Source organism: Grus americana, chromosome 8, assembly GCF_028858705.1.
Source record: "Grus americana isolate bGruAme1 chromosome 8, bGruAme1.mat, whole genome shotgun sequence".
Taxonomy (NCBI): Eukaryota; Metazoa; Chordata; class Aves; order Gruiformes; family Gruidae; genus Grus; species Grus americana.
Window position 1 is genome coordinate 31230870 of NC_072859.1, and position 16880 is coordinate 31247749.

General features: G+C 38.8%; 1 protein-coding gene across 14 annotated transcripts in view; it reads right to left on the reverse strand.

Moving 5' to 3' along the window:
- DAB1 (DAB adaptor protein 1) overlaps nt 1-16880 on the reverse strand; it is a 467833-nt gene that overhangs the window by 104583 nt on the left and 346370 nt on the right. For all 14 annotated transcript variants that reach the window (XM_054833773.1, XM_054833768.1, XM_054833770.1 and 11 more), the window contains one exon: nt 15878-16077. In XM_054833773.1, the coding sequence (XP_054689748.1) occupies nt 15878-15944 (67 nt within the window). In that variant the 5' untranslated portion in view covers nt 15945-16077. The remainder of the gene's footprint in view (nt 1-15877; nt 16078-16880) is intronic.

Genomic DNA, 16880 nt, shown 5'->3' on the forward strand with positions numbered 1-16880 from the left:
GTAATGTACTCTGAGTATTTTGCCTTGGTCATACCAGCCTAAGTGTATCGATGTTTTCTAGACATGAAAGCCTGGCTGACTAAATACCTATATTCCAGGGATGCTTAGCTCACATAAGCAGTACTGGCAATAGGGAACTGGTGGTGTAACACACCTACTACTGGCAATTAAAATCATTCACTTCTATGTGTGATAATAGTAAATTTATTCATTTTTAGGAGAAAATAGCCAGTTCCATCTTAAATAACTGTTTTTTCCCCTCACAGACCACCATTTCTATATCTTTCAGCTTGTCAGTTCTGCATAACTTGTTTAAAAAAAATAGTACTTAAAGGGTTTTGAGTTTAATGCAGGCCAATAACCTTGAATATTTTAAAGCAGCAAGAAAGAGGCTTAACCACACATTTCAACAAGTCTAAAGAGACATAATCTGAAAGGTATTTATAGCTAGTGCCTCTTTATTTTCACATCTCAGGCTTTCAGAACCTTTGGTCTAAACCTAAAGGGGAATTTTTTCCCTTTGAACTACGTTACTTCAAATGGAAATTTCATTACTAACCTTAGAGAATTCAGTCTCCTCCAAACATCATCTGCTTTGAGGAAAAAAAAAAAAAACCATCAACTTGTGTTTGAATATAATTAGTGTGGTAACAGAAATGACAAAATCTGGCCTGCAGAGGTTACAGGGCATTAGGAAAAGATGATGTTGTAATGGTTTAGACTTATCTGCTGGGGATACACTGTATAGAAAGGAGCATGAAGAAAGGAGAGAATATGTAATACTGACCTCGCTGAGATCATCTGATGGTCAGTAAATTCACATGACTTTCAAGTTAAATTTCTCAAGATATCTTCACATTTCTGAAAAAACACTCTTAAAAGATGCGCCTTTGGTATCTTTTCCCCCCTCTAACTCACACATTATCCTGCAATTCAGCAGTGGAAAATAATGTCTAATATATGGCATACAAATTTAATATTTCGTAATAGAACACAGAAGTCCTCTTTGATAATTCTGCACAAAGGTGTGGCTCTGACCGTCTCACTCTTTTGTGTTTGCCAACAGCTCTAAGCGAGAGTTTCTCAGGAAGAAGAAACTGCCTCGCCATCATCCCAGGTGTTCTTTCTGTCTTTCAAACACCAGCCACGCAAAAACTCAATCACAAGTTTATTCCACACTTTGTTAGACCTCAAATGAAACTGCTGGAGATCAAATGCTGCGTTTTGCCTTGCGTCACCACTAAGCCCTGCGGTCTCAGGCCCCACGATCTGAGAGCGCCCGTGGGTGCCATTACAGAAGAAAAGAAAGGCTGCCACTCTTGACATCAAGCTAGTACAGAAGAGTTGCCAGGAGTCCGCTATTTTGCTGCAAAAGACGGAGCTGTGTTTGTTGTTAGAGAAATGAGCTTTCTCATTATGAAGTATTCAAAAATAGATTAAATGTTGATATGACTCCCCTCGAAGCTGAACTTTGAGTAAAAGGTGAAAAATCACTCCTACAGTTGCTTTTCAAAGTTACAAGGCTTCAAATTCCCTCTGTTATCAAAGTCTTACTATAAAATTGGACTCCAGTAACAAAGAGTCATCAAGTCAGCTTACTTTTAACAGTGACATCTTTATATTTGTCTACTTTAACAGATGATCATCAGGCAACAGGGAATACGTTTTCATAGTATGTTTATAAAAGCTCTTATTGAACCTTTAAATTTGCATTGATTGCTTCATTATGAAAAGGATCCAAATCTTCCCTCAATCTGTTTGTTTTTTTTTAAATTACCTTTTGTTTTAAGAACCGAGGAGTTTAATACAAATACCTGAAGTATTTAATATAAACACACAATAATTTTACTTACTAAAATTCCAGTATCCAGCTGCTCTATGGACATTAGACCCAAAATATTGGTTCCACCACAAGATTAAAAAAAACCAAAACCAAACAAACCTCCTCTGTGATCTTCATAATCTTTTCAGTATATTAGTAGGTTATGCACTGAATTGAGTATGAGGCATTACTGAACTGAGGAATTACTGAATTAAGGTATTACTGCAGAAAGTTTACTAGGTTTTCAAATATATGGGATATATATTTACTTTATCTTTATTTGCTGAAATGACCATGTCCCTGAAAATGGTTATGAGATAATTTAAAATGAATGAATGATGAAATTAACATAACATCCTGAATGTTTTTAAATACAACAAAGGTTCCCTGCTTTCACAAGATCCGACCCCAGGATCCTTGTCGCGCTCTCAAATATTTCTACAGTAAAAACCCCCCACCCATGAACCTACAAATTAGCATTAAAGCAGGCTTTCAGGTTGTTAGAACTCCTTCATCTATTTTTGAACACCAAAGTTGTGTTTGTTTCATTGAAGTAAGTAGTCTAGCAGTTAGTGGGACTACCTACACTTGCCTGGTAAGGAAGGTATCAGCCTAATGAGCAAGAAGATGAACCTGTATTATCCTGGACCTCATTAACATATGCATATACAGATGAGATGCAAAGTACGGGCCTTTCGATCATTTTAAATAGAATCAGATGACCTCTAATAAACCTCTTCCTAATATCATTAAAGACTGTTCATCCCTCTCTGTTCTAACGCTGTGGCCATGTTAAGCATCCGTATCTTAACCAACGTCTTCACAACTGCTGCGATCTCAGTCTCTGCTCATCACTTGTTCCTGGTCATCTCTTACTTGTTCTGAAAATGCTGCCAAAATAACCTCCCCTGAATACTGCTCCAACTGCACCCCTCTGAAGCCCTGCACTGATTTCAGATCATTCAGACATTCAGACTACTCATTTTAAACTTATTGTTCCCTTCTTCCAGCTAAGGCTGGCTCAAAAATAAGATCCGCATTCAAAATACTCAGATTTTTCCTGTTCTGATATTCTCCAAAAGGAAAAGGGAGCTGCAAAAGCAAACAAAGAAGGAAGAAAGGATGAAGAAAATGGTGAGACACGCATATATGCCAAAGCGGCCCAGGGTAATCACCAGAGCTATGGACTTCCCCCCAAAGTCATGCCCCACAACCAGCACGAGGGTCAAGCTCTTCTCCCATCCCTCTGAATGGGAGGGATCCCCAAGTCCTCTGACACAAAGCTTCTCTTTCTGAAACATTACCTTCCATCTGAGGAAGTTTCCTTAATGAAGCCGTAGTAAAAAACAGTACTTCTCTACAGAAAGTTCCTCTGTTAGTTTGTTGAAAAAATATATCCAAGAGTAATTCCTGAACACATACAGTTTCTATGCCCTTATTTAATTGTCACCTGAACCAGTCTGTCTTCCTTCGCTGAAGCACCACTGTCAGCTTGGATATTGTGACTTATTTTCTTCTTCCAGAAACATTTCCCTGTTCTTTTCATGTCCCTATGATGTGACCTTTTGCAAAAGCTATTTATCAGACTGCCTTCTTAAAATCATTCAAATCCTTTAAAAAAAAAGAAACCAACCAAAACCAAACTCCAAAAAAACCCCCTAACTCTCAACTACCTGTCGCTAGATTTTTTTTTTTTTAACTAGAAATATATGTGAAAAGAATGTTGCCATTCACTTTTGGGTTGGAGTATTGTGCAAACAAAGCTGGCAGCTCGGTCTTGACTGTCAAGCATCGAAAGCAGCGCATTCCCTGGCCACTGTCCTTCCATTCACTGAACAGGGCAAAGGTCTCCAGGAAACAGCAATATGAGCTCAGCTCATTAAAAACTGTATGAAAATGTATATCCTGAAGGGATGTTAAATTAGGCTTACACAGACAACTTTGAGTCTGTGCTTCCTTAGAATTTTAGTGCTTAACCTTATAGCCCCAGCATTTCTTTAATGCAATTAAATATAGAGGTATAGATATAACATATTGCTTTAGTTATAGTGCAGCAAAGAGAAAGAAAATAAGCGAGACAGATAAAGAACTCTGTAGGTAGCTTTCATTTTCATCTCCAGTGCCTCTCTAGCGTTGCCATCTTTTTGACATGCTCGCAAGAGTAGAGGCTGTGCTCTTCCACATCCAGTTTTACTGAGAAGGGCTGATAACACATTCTTTTTAAAGAGACACTTCAGAGTCTGTGCATTTTTTTAAAAAACCTGCAATCTATAAACTGCCCTACAGTAGTAAATATAGCAAACATTAAACACACATAGGTAACCATACCAATATTAAACTTAAGCCATGCCCAAGTACAGAGTACACCCAGTTTCCCTGATGCATTTAATTCTCTTTATATGACTTTGTACGTTTGAATTCAATGTGTAACTCATACAGGCAACACAAGGTATAAAAAAAAAGATTAATTCAGTCAATTACTACTGATGTTTTTGCCTTCCACCTAGTTATCAGCATGCTAGCCCACATTATTGTGACGTGTGAATATTACTCACTTATTACTCTGATGGCAATTTTATATGTAAAAATGAAACTAATAGCTACCCTCAAAAGACTTATTATGCTTAATTTCATTTCACTCCCCGAATCATCCTTTTCACTATACAATTTCTCCGCTAACTAAACTAAAAGAATCAGAGGTGTAATTATAGATCGCAGATTAGCTGCTCAACATTTGCTAGGAGTTAAAACGGGGTAGACATTAAAAGCAAGTTGGCTCCAGAGAAAGCTGCACCTCATGTCATTTGTAGAAGAGACTGCTGTGAAACGTTAATATTTGCGAAGTCAAGGCCAGAGCTTTCTGTGCCTTTGGACAACTGTGTGGGCTCTCCCAAAGCAGGACATCCTACCACCACTGAAACCACTGCCAGAAGGATCTCCCACCTTCCCCAGCTGCACTCATTGAGGTCAGTTATGGGTAAGGGAGGAGGACACGATGCTGGCCCAGGAATCCCTCGCAAGAAATCACCCTCCTCACAGCCAGGACAAATCAGGGAAGGGCAGAGGCTTGCCTGTGCTACACAGCCACACAGCAACCTCCCAAAAAACTCCCACGACCCCCGACTACGTGCATGACTTGAAGTCTCCTTTCCCCTGAGCTCACTCTGTACTCCTGGGTGAGGACATCACTGTAGGCATGCTCTCCATCCTGAGCCTGTGAAGGAGCACTACTGAACTCCAGGTCAGACTGGCTGACAAGTCAGCAGAGAGGTCTGAGCGCCAGCCGCTGAAGCAAGAAGCTGAAACCCTGAGGGGCCCATAGGTTCAGGCGCCAAAAACTGGAGGAGACTCATGTCAGAAGGTACAGCTACTGAACAAACTGGATGTCTAACATCACCTACGGAGAAAACCAGGGACGGAGGGGGAGAGAGAGAGCGTGTGTGCGTGTGCCCACTGGCAAACTCCATACCTGATCAACCAGAGGGAAGGAACAGGACTGAGCCATTTGTGATGCTCATGTGTACACAGGTGCTGTTTCTGATTATGCGGGTGCTGGTAAAAGCTCTGCCCTGCGTGGGGTGATACGTATGGCTGGTTATAGTGGGTACGTACATATGTGTGTGCATAGATGCCTATCAGGAATATGTGCTCAGCCTTGCTGCAGCCTGGACCTGGACACACCAAACTGCAGCAGCCTTGTATGAGGCTGGGAAAGGATGCATCCCCCGGGCCCCGCAGCCCACCAGATTCAATTACTTCCCATGGAAGATTCTGGAAACGTGATCATGTTAACATCTTTGGTTCCACACATACTGACTTCTGTGTCGATGGAGCAACAGCTTGTTTTCCTCCCTAATGCGAGCATCACAAAGCGGACACAAAGCCCAGAGAGACCACACGCTATTCACACCTCCACTTCAAACTCAATATACTTGGAGTGAGGAAGGGTGTTTTCACAACTTGGCAGCCAAATGAGAATTTGCCTTACTTCTCCTATTTTTATTGCTGTTTTGCAGCAATGAATAATGCTGTCTGCAAGAAATGGAAGTGAAAGCTACTCTGTTCTTGTCAGAATAATAATGGATATTGTGTTGGCAACTGCCCTCCTGCGCTGCACAACAGCATAAATAAAAAGAATAGGGAAAAGCCAGCAGTACTGTAGTAAATAAAGTGTGTAAACTCACCTGCTTGCAAATAAGTGATAACCTCTATTGTTTGGTGTTTCAGCCTGGGCAACAAGAACAGGATAAACACTATGTCTAAATGAGAAGTGAGCCAACTCCACTGATCCTCGAATACGGAGTTAGGTTGTGGGGGAGAGGCACCAGCTGTTCAGGGAGGGTCAAAGCAGAAAATTGTGGCATGTAAGATGTCCAGAGTGCCTCCATACGTGGCTGTACAGACAGCAGCAGACAGAAAGATGGCCTTCTCCAAACCCCAGGGTAGTTCAATGCTAGGATATTAGCTTTGGCCTTACTATTGTTAGTAGCAGAAGGACAGACATCAATGAGCATTAAAGTATTTGCTCTTTACGGCTTGGATTCATACACAGTTTCTATTCACAGAGGTTACACGGATTCAAGCAGGGAAGACTTGCCTTTTTTCACGGTTTAGAAAAATGGATCACCTTTGGAAAATGCCTCACTACAGAGGACTAACTGTGAAACATGGTGCAGCTCCTACTTGTGATGCGCCGCTAACGTGTCCGTGCAGCTAGACAGGCTAGAGGCCTCTGCAGCCTGAGCTCTGGGCTAGCGGGATGCAAAGCAGCTCTGGTGGGAATGATATCTGAATGCAGAATGAGAAGTTAGTCAAGACAAGAAAAGGTTTCAGAAGGTAGTCCCTAATGATGGAGGTCTTCAGTGAACAGCTGATGGGAACCAGTAACTTTATGCACTGAATTTACAATCTTTCTGGACTTCTTAGAGAGCTTTGTATTTTTCTAAGCAGCAAGAATTCTTAATACTATCAGGGAAGGAATATTTGTCACTTAAAAAAAAGTTACTTAACAGGATCATAGGTGCATAATCCATCAGTCTACCATCCAGTTGTTCATGATTTTCATGCTGTAGGCATCAGGAAACTAGCAACAGAAACCACTACGGCAGGTGAACAGAAGAAAAATGCTTGAGATACATGGCATAAGGACTACCATTGGTGGTTTTGGTATGATTGTTGTACACTACCCCTCTGCTCACAGGATGAAGGTTTCCCACAACTACACAGGGACCAGAACCCACTTCCAGAAGCCCGTCTGACCCTTGGCAATGTCTCCACATTCGCTACCTGGCTCTGTCAGGGCTTCCTCCACTGTCACCCTCCAGAGAGGCACATCTTCCTTTGTATCCAAAATCTATTTCAAGACTCCAGGATTTTACACACATCTTTTGGGAGATATTCCTGGGAGAGCAAAGCTACCAAAAGGTACTCTGATTTCTCCTTTCCTGCAAAACCAAGAGCATTCAGTTGTCGTTGACATCGGTTGCTAGTTTCTAAAAACAATTTCTCTTTCTTGCTGCTCACATCGCAGGGGACCTTGATTCTTTTTCATACTCACTATGGCTTTTCAAAATCCATAGATATACATTAAGATTTCATCATCTGACGCTTGCATTAAAACACACATTGAAAGAATTGTAAAAAAAATAAAGTCAACTAAGTGCATATAATATACCTACTTGTGATTTCACTAAGAATTGACCTAGTTTAAAAAACTGAAAAAATTCATTTGCTTTTTATTCGGCTCTTTGTTTTCATACAAAAGACCCACAGAAACATGTTTAGTTAAACAGACTAAATATATTGTTGTCTCATCTGCAAAACCAACCAACTGTAAAAGCAGAGAAATGCATAGCTATTATATATAACAATGTTTAGTTAAAAATAATACAAATAATATGTAATTATTTCTGAGGACACATTTATCTCTAAGAGGAATTCATTTTCAAGAGGAACATTATACTTACGCACATTTATCCACTGTGCCATTCGACAACCCAAATACATTACATACTATATTACCTTTATTCTGGATGGCGAATAATGTCAATACTAATTCTATAGCTAAAGCACATCATCTATGAGGATCACAGCCACATCTTTTCTTTACTCCCAAGGAGCACAGAGAATGTCTGGGCCTGACATCTTTATCACAGAGAGTCTGAGCCTATTACTTGGCCAAATTCACTATATATTTCTTTGAGCTCTTAAAAAGGAATATGCCATAAGGCATGAACGAAGGGCTTACAGATTCAGCCACAGTGTATTTGAAAAGGCTACCAATTTCATGGGCAAGTTTTTCTTAACAGCAAGTGATTGGTGTTCAAAAGGTCTATGACATTAAAGATTAAGGACACAGTTATTTTTCAACTGAAGTTTTTGTGACTAATTTACTAAGACATTTAGCTAAACACTTCTGCTTAAATACACAAACCCAAACCTGCACGTTTCCTTTAACTTGTAGGTCGCTCCGCACTTTTTTCTTCACAAGTTGACTAATGAAATTACTGTGATATCATTACTAAGAGTGAGACATATTGGTTAGAGCACAAAATAAGAAACAGGACCCTCAGATTACATATCAAGCTCTGCCCTGATTTGTGGTGTAATCCTGGGAAAGTAATTGAGAGATTAGCACTGGCTTTTGATGCAAAGATCTAACCGCCTTGAAATCAATTTACATTTCCCCCATATGTACACAGGTCACAAAAGCTCATTACTTCCCATAAATTATATAAGATTACATAAAAGTTTTGTGGAATTTTCCCTAGTAACATGAAAAAGTATACACTGCAATAATATGGACATTAATGCTAAGTGTTATCCGTTTATTTCGGGGAAAACTGGTGAGCAGTTTAATGCTTCCAAGATTGCTGGTATCAAGCTCATTTTCCAGATTCACTTGTCTTTGATTTCCCTTCAGCAAAATGGGAGCATTTACCAATAGAGCTGATACCTCTAACCTGTACTTTACAGTGAGAAGCACTTTGACGTATTTTATTATTACTTGCAGAACTTCCCATAATGTCAATGGAAAAGGCAAAATGTTTCAGAAAAGTAGAAATGTTCAGACGGACGTAATGCAACATGCTGACAGAAATGTCATCCATTAATATTTATTAGGCCAGCAAATATCTTTGGATGAAGAATGATATAAAAACATCATCTACATACTTGTCCCTGTAGAATATTTCTATGTGAGCCATATTAGGACACTTCCCCTAATCCAAACCTCTAGAGGCATTTTAGCTACTAAACTGGATGAGTTAAGTCATTTCTGCTCAGTTACATTCATTACATAACAGAATGTTCTTTCCTGAACTCTAAACAGATTTTTTTTCTTGACAAATGTCCTAATACAAACTTCGCTGGGAGTCTTCTCAATGACTGCAAGTAGACAAAAGGTTTCCCTGAATATTCCTTTATTTGCCTGTTTGGAGGTTCTACCTCCTTGCCAGCCTCAGCCCCTCACTTTCTCCATATTTCAACCAAGTCTCACATGTAGTTTAATTGCATAAGTAGATGAAGCCAGAAACAACGTACAGCGCAGGCTGAACTGGACGCATAGGTGATCCTCACTGCCAGCAACCAACACATTTCCTAAGGTACAGCCAGCCTTGGAGCACAGTAACACCCACCTGTATTTAATGACTGTTCCGAGTCAAATCCTCCCTGGGACATGCATTGAATTAAGCTCCTAATTACTAGTTTCAACTGAAATGCTTTGACGACTGTTAAAACATTGAGAAATGATAACAGAAGCTCTCAGGAAATGTTATTCTTAACACTCAAGAGGTTATTGATTCCTCTTCTGAGGAGCAGCAAAGGAACAGAGCTCCAACGTTAACTTAGGCAGACCCGTCTCTCAATTAAAAACAACAGTAAACATTTTAATCACAACAAGAGACGACATCCATCACCCCCGAAGAATGCTTCAATTAACACAACCATGGACCCCCTTTGGTTGAACGCGGTATTTAAAATAGAATTCATGAGCTCTCTAATTTATGATAGGTTATTGGATAACTCTTGTTAATTATAGCTACACAATGTCAAAATTAATGATTTTCCCACCCTCTTTCAACTTGAGAATGAATTCATAACTTATATCAAGACTCAAAAGATGTGCAATTAATATTGTCAGTAACCACTTCACAAAAGAGATTTGTTAAAGGCATGCATGTGGACTCAATTAGTGTATCAATTAATGTTGCTGTTACTTGATCTATAAATTATTGAAAAACTCATAACTACTGCAAGGAAACAAAGCAAATCCACTCCCTGTCAATATAATAAGCTCCTGACCGTGCCCCTCTCTCATTACTCTTCAGATCAAATTTGAATTTTGCTGGATTCCATGAATCTTAGCTACGTAATCAGAAAAATAAATGAACCTGAACCAATCTGACAACTTGAAATGCCTCATTACAGTGCTGATGCTTTAATTGTTGTTAGCTGTAATGTAAAAAAAAAAATAAAATTAAATAATAATAATAAATAAATTAAAAAGTTTAAAAAAAATCAACCATCATTGTTCACTTCTTAATTTAAACTGAAGTTCCCATCTGGAAATGAACCTCAAAATCTGCATCGAGATTTCTATGTATCAGCAAAATTGCAACTTTCACATCAACCAGAAACCTCCATCCCACTCTCAAATTTAGCAACGATTAGTCCACAGATTAGACTCATATGAGGTCTAAGAAACCCAAACCAGGACTTGGGTAGCATTAGGCACCTATGATGAAAACTGAAAACGACAAAACATAACCTTGTTTAAAGGCTTCTTATCCCTAAAGGCTTCTAAACTAACTAGGTACCTCTTGTTTGATCTTTGTACAACTAGAGTTTTGCTTCTGGGGATGCAAAGGTTTTCCTTTAGATAGTTAGACAGACTCTACTCTCTCATTAGAGTTTAAAAGACCCAGGAAATAGATGTGACTCTGCCAGGGGCCCAATCTGATACACGTGAATGGTCCTGGAGCCACTGCATGCCTTTTAATTAGTAGTCAGACAGTTAAAATGGACGCTTAAGCTTTTTGCCATCCTGATCCCAAGAGGATCAAACTCGGATCTTCTACCCTCAAGAAAGCACTGCCAGGCAACACCCTCTGCTCTGCTGGTGCAAGCAAGATAATTCCTTACCTGGCATTAAACAGCCCCCTGAGCGGAGTCGGCTCTCGCTTTCCCTCCTCAAGCACAGCTTCAGAACTTGTGTATTCATTCAGTCAAAACAAAATGCCCAACTCACGGCTGTGAGATGGCACCAAGCTCTGGTAGAGACACAGCACATCACACCCCCTCTAAATTTCACGTTCCTACTGGCTCGTAACGGTAATGCCCGGCTTAGCAGCCTGCCTACTGTGAAATCTGTTTCCAGATACCACGTGTTTCCCACGCATTGCAGTGGAAACCTATTAAACAAGGGAATTTCACCCATGGGGATCCTTAGCATCAAAGATCATTATGTGCTGATTGTCAACATGCCTGAGCTCCTCTTTGTACCTTGCTTCCATTTTTAAAAGTCCCTGTCATCTTGAAAGTTGACTCAAAAGTCTTACTATAGGTGATATAATGAGACACGATTTTGCAAAAAAATCCTAAGCTTCAAATAGAATAATTACAGAACTTTAGTGCAAGAGGAAGAAACCAAATCCCTAGAAAAGTCTCCTGGCCTCCCCCAAGCAAATGCAGATCTGTATTCAAATTTGGTAGCCTGGCTCACTTCTTTACTGACCTCCCATTTCAGCTTTCCTGTTTAAGTAAATTTTGCATTAAGAGATTTTCCAAGGCAGTTATCAGTGTGGATTCAACATCAATGCAACACATTACCCCCCAAAGAGGTTTCTAAATCAATTTTAATTCCGATAGGCTCAAGTAAATGTTTTCAATTTGATTCAATAATCCATACACAGTTATAAATGGCTTTTCCCCCATGTAGTACAAGACAAACGTGGCTTATGTTTCTAACAACTTTGGCTAACAAAAAGTCTAATTTCCTATCCTGAATGGTACAAACATGTAACGTTCATTCACCTTTCAATGAACCAGATGACACAAACAAATGAAATAAAATCAGCCTTTAAGAGCATTATTTGATTCATTAATTCTCTAAATACTTCTTAAAGAACACATGATTTTTGGCAAACTCACAAAAAAAAAAATAATCACCAAATAGAGCTTTCTAAATCTCCTGAGAATTTTGCACAATTTTCTTCTAGAGAACAATATGAAAGCTCTTCAGCATGTCTTTTAAAATTTGAGCAAGTTCTCATAAAAGGTAATTACAGCACAGTTACTAGAAGGTATCAGTCAAGAGTGGCACAGAGATTACGGCTGGAGGTGAGGGATGGCAGAAATATAATCTCTTAATAGCATCGAGTGTGCTGTAAGCTGGTAAAATGGAGTAAAGCGGAGAAAGCAAGGTGGTGCAGGTCAGGCTGAAACACGGGTCCTCAATTGGTAACCATCTTCACAGCACACGGAGCAAAAAGCAACAATGTGGAGAGGAAGGGAGGTGCTTGGCTCACCTCTGTTTTCATAACTGTGTCTTCAAGTCAGTTAAAACGCCTACCCTGTGCTGGGAGTGCGACCAGGCAGCATTTCTAGAGCCCACTGAATTCTGGATCCATCAGATCAGTATTGACTGAATAAAAGGCAAAATTACTACTTGATTTTTAATAGCCCATTTTTAAGATTATCCAGGGTGATAATGTTAACATAGAAAATTACAATTTGATATTATCATGTTAATATTGAACTTACCTACTACACATTAGAGTTTCACAGCTGCGATTCTACTTAAATAGCAACTTCTGAGAGGATTTCATAAGTTCCTGTCCTAACTGTAGTAATAATCCTTCAGTGTTTCGAACAGAATACCGTCTTACAAACCAGCTCTGATGATAATGGAGAGAGACTGAAGAGCTGACTATGACTAGAAAGCTTATGGCTGTGAAAACACTGTGTCTAATGAGAAATGTTTTAAATAATCTCTTGTAAGATAGTTGCTTTGCATCTGACTACAAAAAGAGATAAGTATTCCCAACAAATAAATGAAGTATTTGGTAAGACCTGTGATTTTGCAGGAGCATTAATGCAATGTGCCCTATCTGCACACCATTTCCCTGTCACCAAAAAAAATCAGTAACCTATGCAATGGACTCTAAAAGCAATCATAAGAAACCACAAAAGAACTTCAAACACACATCCTACCCTGCTGCAGGGAGTCCGTCCATCCCAGTAGCAGGACTTTGCATTCACCCTCATTGAATATCATGAGACTCCTCCTGGCCCTTTCCTCTCACCTGTCCAGGTTATTAAATTGTTTGTTTAATGATGTCACAGTGCCTTTAACTCACGACAGGCACTATACCACAAGCGTACGAGTCACATCATCTGAATAACCACTGCTTTCTTTGACCCATTCTACTTCAGTAAGAACAGCAGCTTGCTTTTATCATGCAACATTTTATCATGTTTTATATTCGTATACCTTACAAATCCTAGGAATTCAGCTTTGTATTATTTCAACATTTCAGATGCAAAACACTACCATACTATATCCTTATACAGATATAGAGAGATTTAAAGATTTAGCTGACACTACACAGAAGACTTATGCTGAGATCAGGAAAGAACCATATCCCATGCTCTAACTCCACACTAATCCTTATTCCCTTTCAATCACCTAAACGGTGATACACCTGTGGGACAGTCATTCCATTAAAAAGTTATTATCAAACTTACTGCTCTTTTTCAGCGCAGTACTGTGAACAGCAGGTGACAGGAGAACTACCAGGACGGTAGATAATACAGCAAAAGGGGCCCCTCCCTGCTCTGGATGGGAATGGATGGATGGCTCTTGCAGAAGTACAACAAGACCTGATTCACTGGAAAAACACTACAGCTGAAATTACTGTTTATGAAGCAAAGACTAGGAATACCCAGTTCCACTGCATAATCAAACTCATTGATTAGTAACATCAGAAACTTCATGTTAGTATTTGGTACTTGTCACTGCTGGCAGTCAATGAACTTGCCCATTTGCTGAAATATATACAAATACATACAATTCATCGACAAGTAAATGAGCACACCAAGTTTCTTTCAACTTTCATTACGTGGGATTTGAATAGCAAACACTGTCTGAATTGTATACCTTGTCTGTATAAAGCACTCACTGTACCGCGAGGCCTTCGGATGGCTGGATGTGATGGGATGCGCTCAGACTTGCACATACAACACTGAACAAGATTAATTCTGCAGATGTGCTACTGCCATACACTGTCCCTTCCAGTTCCTCAGATACTGGCACAAGCTGCAGGGAGCTCTGATCGCTGCCACAGAACATATTTTATACTTCTCAGCAGTAATTCTCAGAATTTCCATTTGGGGTATAGAATCAGATTTTGTGCAGAGAAGCATTCAGTTACTATGATTTACAAAAATGTTTTTACAAGTTGGATGCTGAATATTTTATTAACATAAACATCAAGTTCCTAAAACAGTTGTTTGCCATTTTCAGAAGTTTCACCCTCCAGCATAAGAAATAACATAGGAGACACACATCAAAAAGATGTTATCCGTATTGCAAAGAAAAGACATTTTTTGATTTTCTCCCTGCCCAAAAATACTGAATGATCACACAACCAAACCATCTTTAATGTCTTTACTTGCCTTGAACATCTCTCTCATTCCCATTTACATCAGAGGTCCCCTATTTTTGCCTTTCCTAACTACAGCTTTTTTATCTTAAACGAGTAATTTTTTCCTGGTGAGTTTAGGCCTAGACCTGTCATAAGGATTCTAAACCATTCTTCCCAAACACACACTTAAATTTTTTAATTGCTGTGTCTCTTTTTAAAAGCACTATATAGAGATTTCTGATACAAAAGCAAAACACAAGGCCTTAATTACTGATGTGGTAGAATTGCTGCAGTAAAAGGTATAGCTGTGCAGAAGTTGAACAAGTCATTTATCAGATATCTAAGAAGAGTTAAATTTGCAACACACGCATATATGAGCAAAGATGAAAAATTTTTTTGTCTTAGAAAATGTAAAAAAATCCTCAGAAATAAATGGCTAAATTATACACCCACAAAAAGAAACAGAATGACAAACTGAAAAGCTCACATGAAGATTTAAATCTTGTTGCCTCAAGTATTAAAACGATTAAGTATGGGTTTTATTTTTGTTTTACTTTATTTGAGTAATTGATATTAATTCTGTTTTCAATCTCAATTTCATTATCTGTATAGGTTTTTTAAAAAAATAAATCAGCTACACAGAACAACATGAATTACCACTTGAATTCAAGGTCTTGGCCTCCAAGTTGATCAGTACTTAAAACTATAAGCAATAAAAATCCTAATAAAAATCTAAGGATAAAAATCCCTATTAAAAATCTTTCAGTACTCCTGTTCATAAGCACCAAATTCATATCGTCCCATTTCTCATCCAAAGAACTGACCTATAATTTGAGGCAAAATTGTAAATACGAATATGAACTTATCCAACCATGCATTTATTCATAGTTTCTCCTTAATTTTGTGTTCTTCTCCTTCTTGTTTATATTTCCTTTACCAGATTAAAATTAATCTCTCTATAGACTGCTACTGAGTTCTCGGTAACTTCACAAAGCATCAGTAAGATTCAGTAACAGAAAGTGCATTTAAGCTCTGGTTAGTTCAAAACAAAGCAGAAACAAACCCTTCAGAAGAAAAAATATTTATCAACAGAGAAAAAAAGTTATCTTTTGCTAAGAGTAATTTTTAAAATTATATTTCCATTTGTGAAACAATTGCAATATACACGTAGAGTAAAAATTAGTGAACTGTAATACTTTTCTTACATTTTAAATATATTGCAATAAAATCTATTTTTAATGTCAGAGAATCAAATCCCATGTTCCCATACCAGACTTCCACAGGGCTTAACAAATTTTACTTTCATTGAGCACACAGATAACAGAAGAATCACAGATGCATAAAAGGTGGCTGATGTAGGAGCTGATTAAAGTACAAAATACATACGAATAGAGAAATGAGTCTCTACCTTTCTTTTTGGAGTCTTTCTTTGTGCTGGTTTTAACAGCCACTTGAAGTTCTGTCTCAGTTGACATCCTATATCCTTAGTCCTCTTCACACAGATCCAGGATCTCGGTCAGGCTCATTTAGAACGTCTCTCCAAGAGAATAATTCAGCCTTTCAGATACTATAACCCAAACAGTTCATCTCATTCACTCCTTCTGAGTGCTGTTAAAGAAGGAAACAAAAAGTAACGGTCACTGAGTTTAAAACATAAGGGGAAAAAACCCAACAAACCCACAAACAAGCCATTGCAAGCTTACTGAGGAAGAAACCTATGAAGTTCTCTGTCTACAGAGTCAATTGCCCACAATTTTAGATGCTTAAACACAGTCATCTAGTCCTGTTTGAGATGTTTTGGCCTATCTGAGATGTCTTCACAGGCTAGAGACAGCACACAAGGTGTACAGAAGACCAGTACTTCTGGACCAGCAGCTGGAGGACAAAGACTACGATCCGGGAAGTAGATGGAAATGTCACCAACAGCAAAAAAAATTTGCAAGGACTCAAGCCTTAAATGCAACAGTTCCAAGGTAAAAACACACCGCCACATATTAATTTCAGATTTTTACTCCTCAAATGCTCTTTCAATGCTTTCGTTCTCCTACTTAAACAAAGACAAAAGAAAAATGTATTCATTACTCATACTGAGAGCATCATACTTTACCACTCCCCTTGCTTATAATGAGTACGTTTCCAGTATAAAAGAATCTGCCTTCATGTAAACAAAGCTGTAATTCTTACTGCCCATCTAGTAATTTTTCTTGCAAACAACTCTGAAAATACAGTTAATTAAACCTTACAGTTTCCAAAAAATACAAATGGGCTAGACTGTTTACATGGGGCAAAAAGATAAAGTTTAGGGAGCATGCTACAGCTTTCCGTAACACGTGTTTGTTGGGGAGATACACAAGTGCACCGGCTGTGAACCCCAGCAGTAACTGCAGAAACGTGCTGGAGCAGTAGGAGGG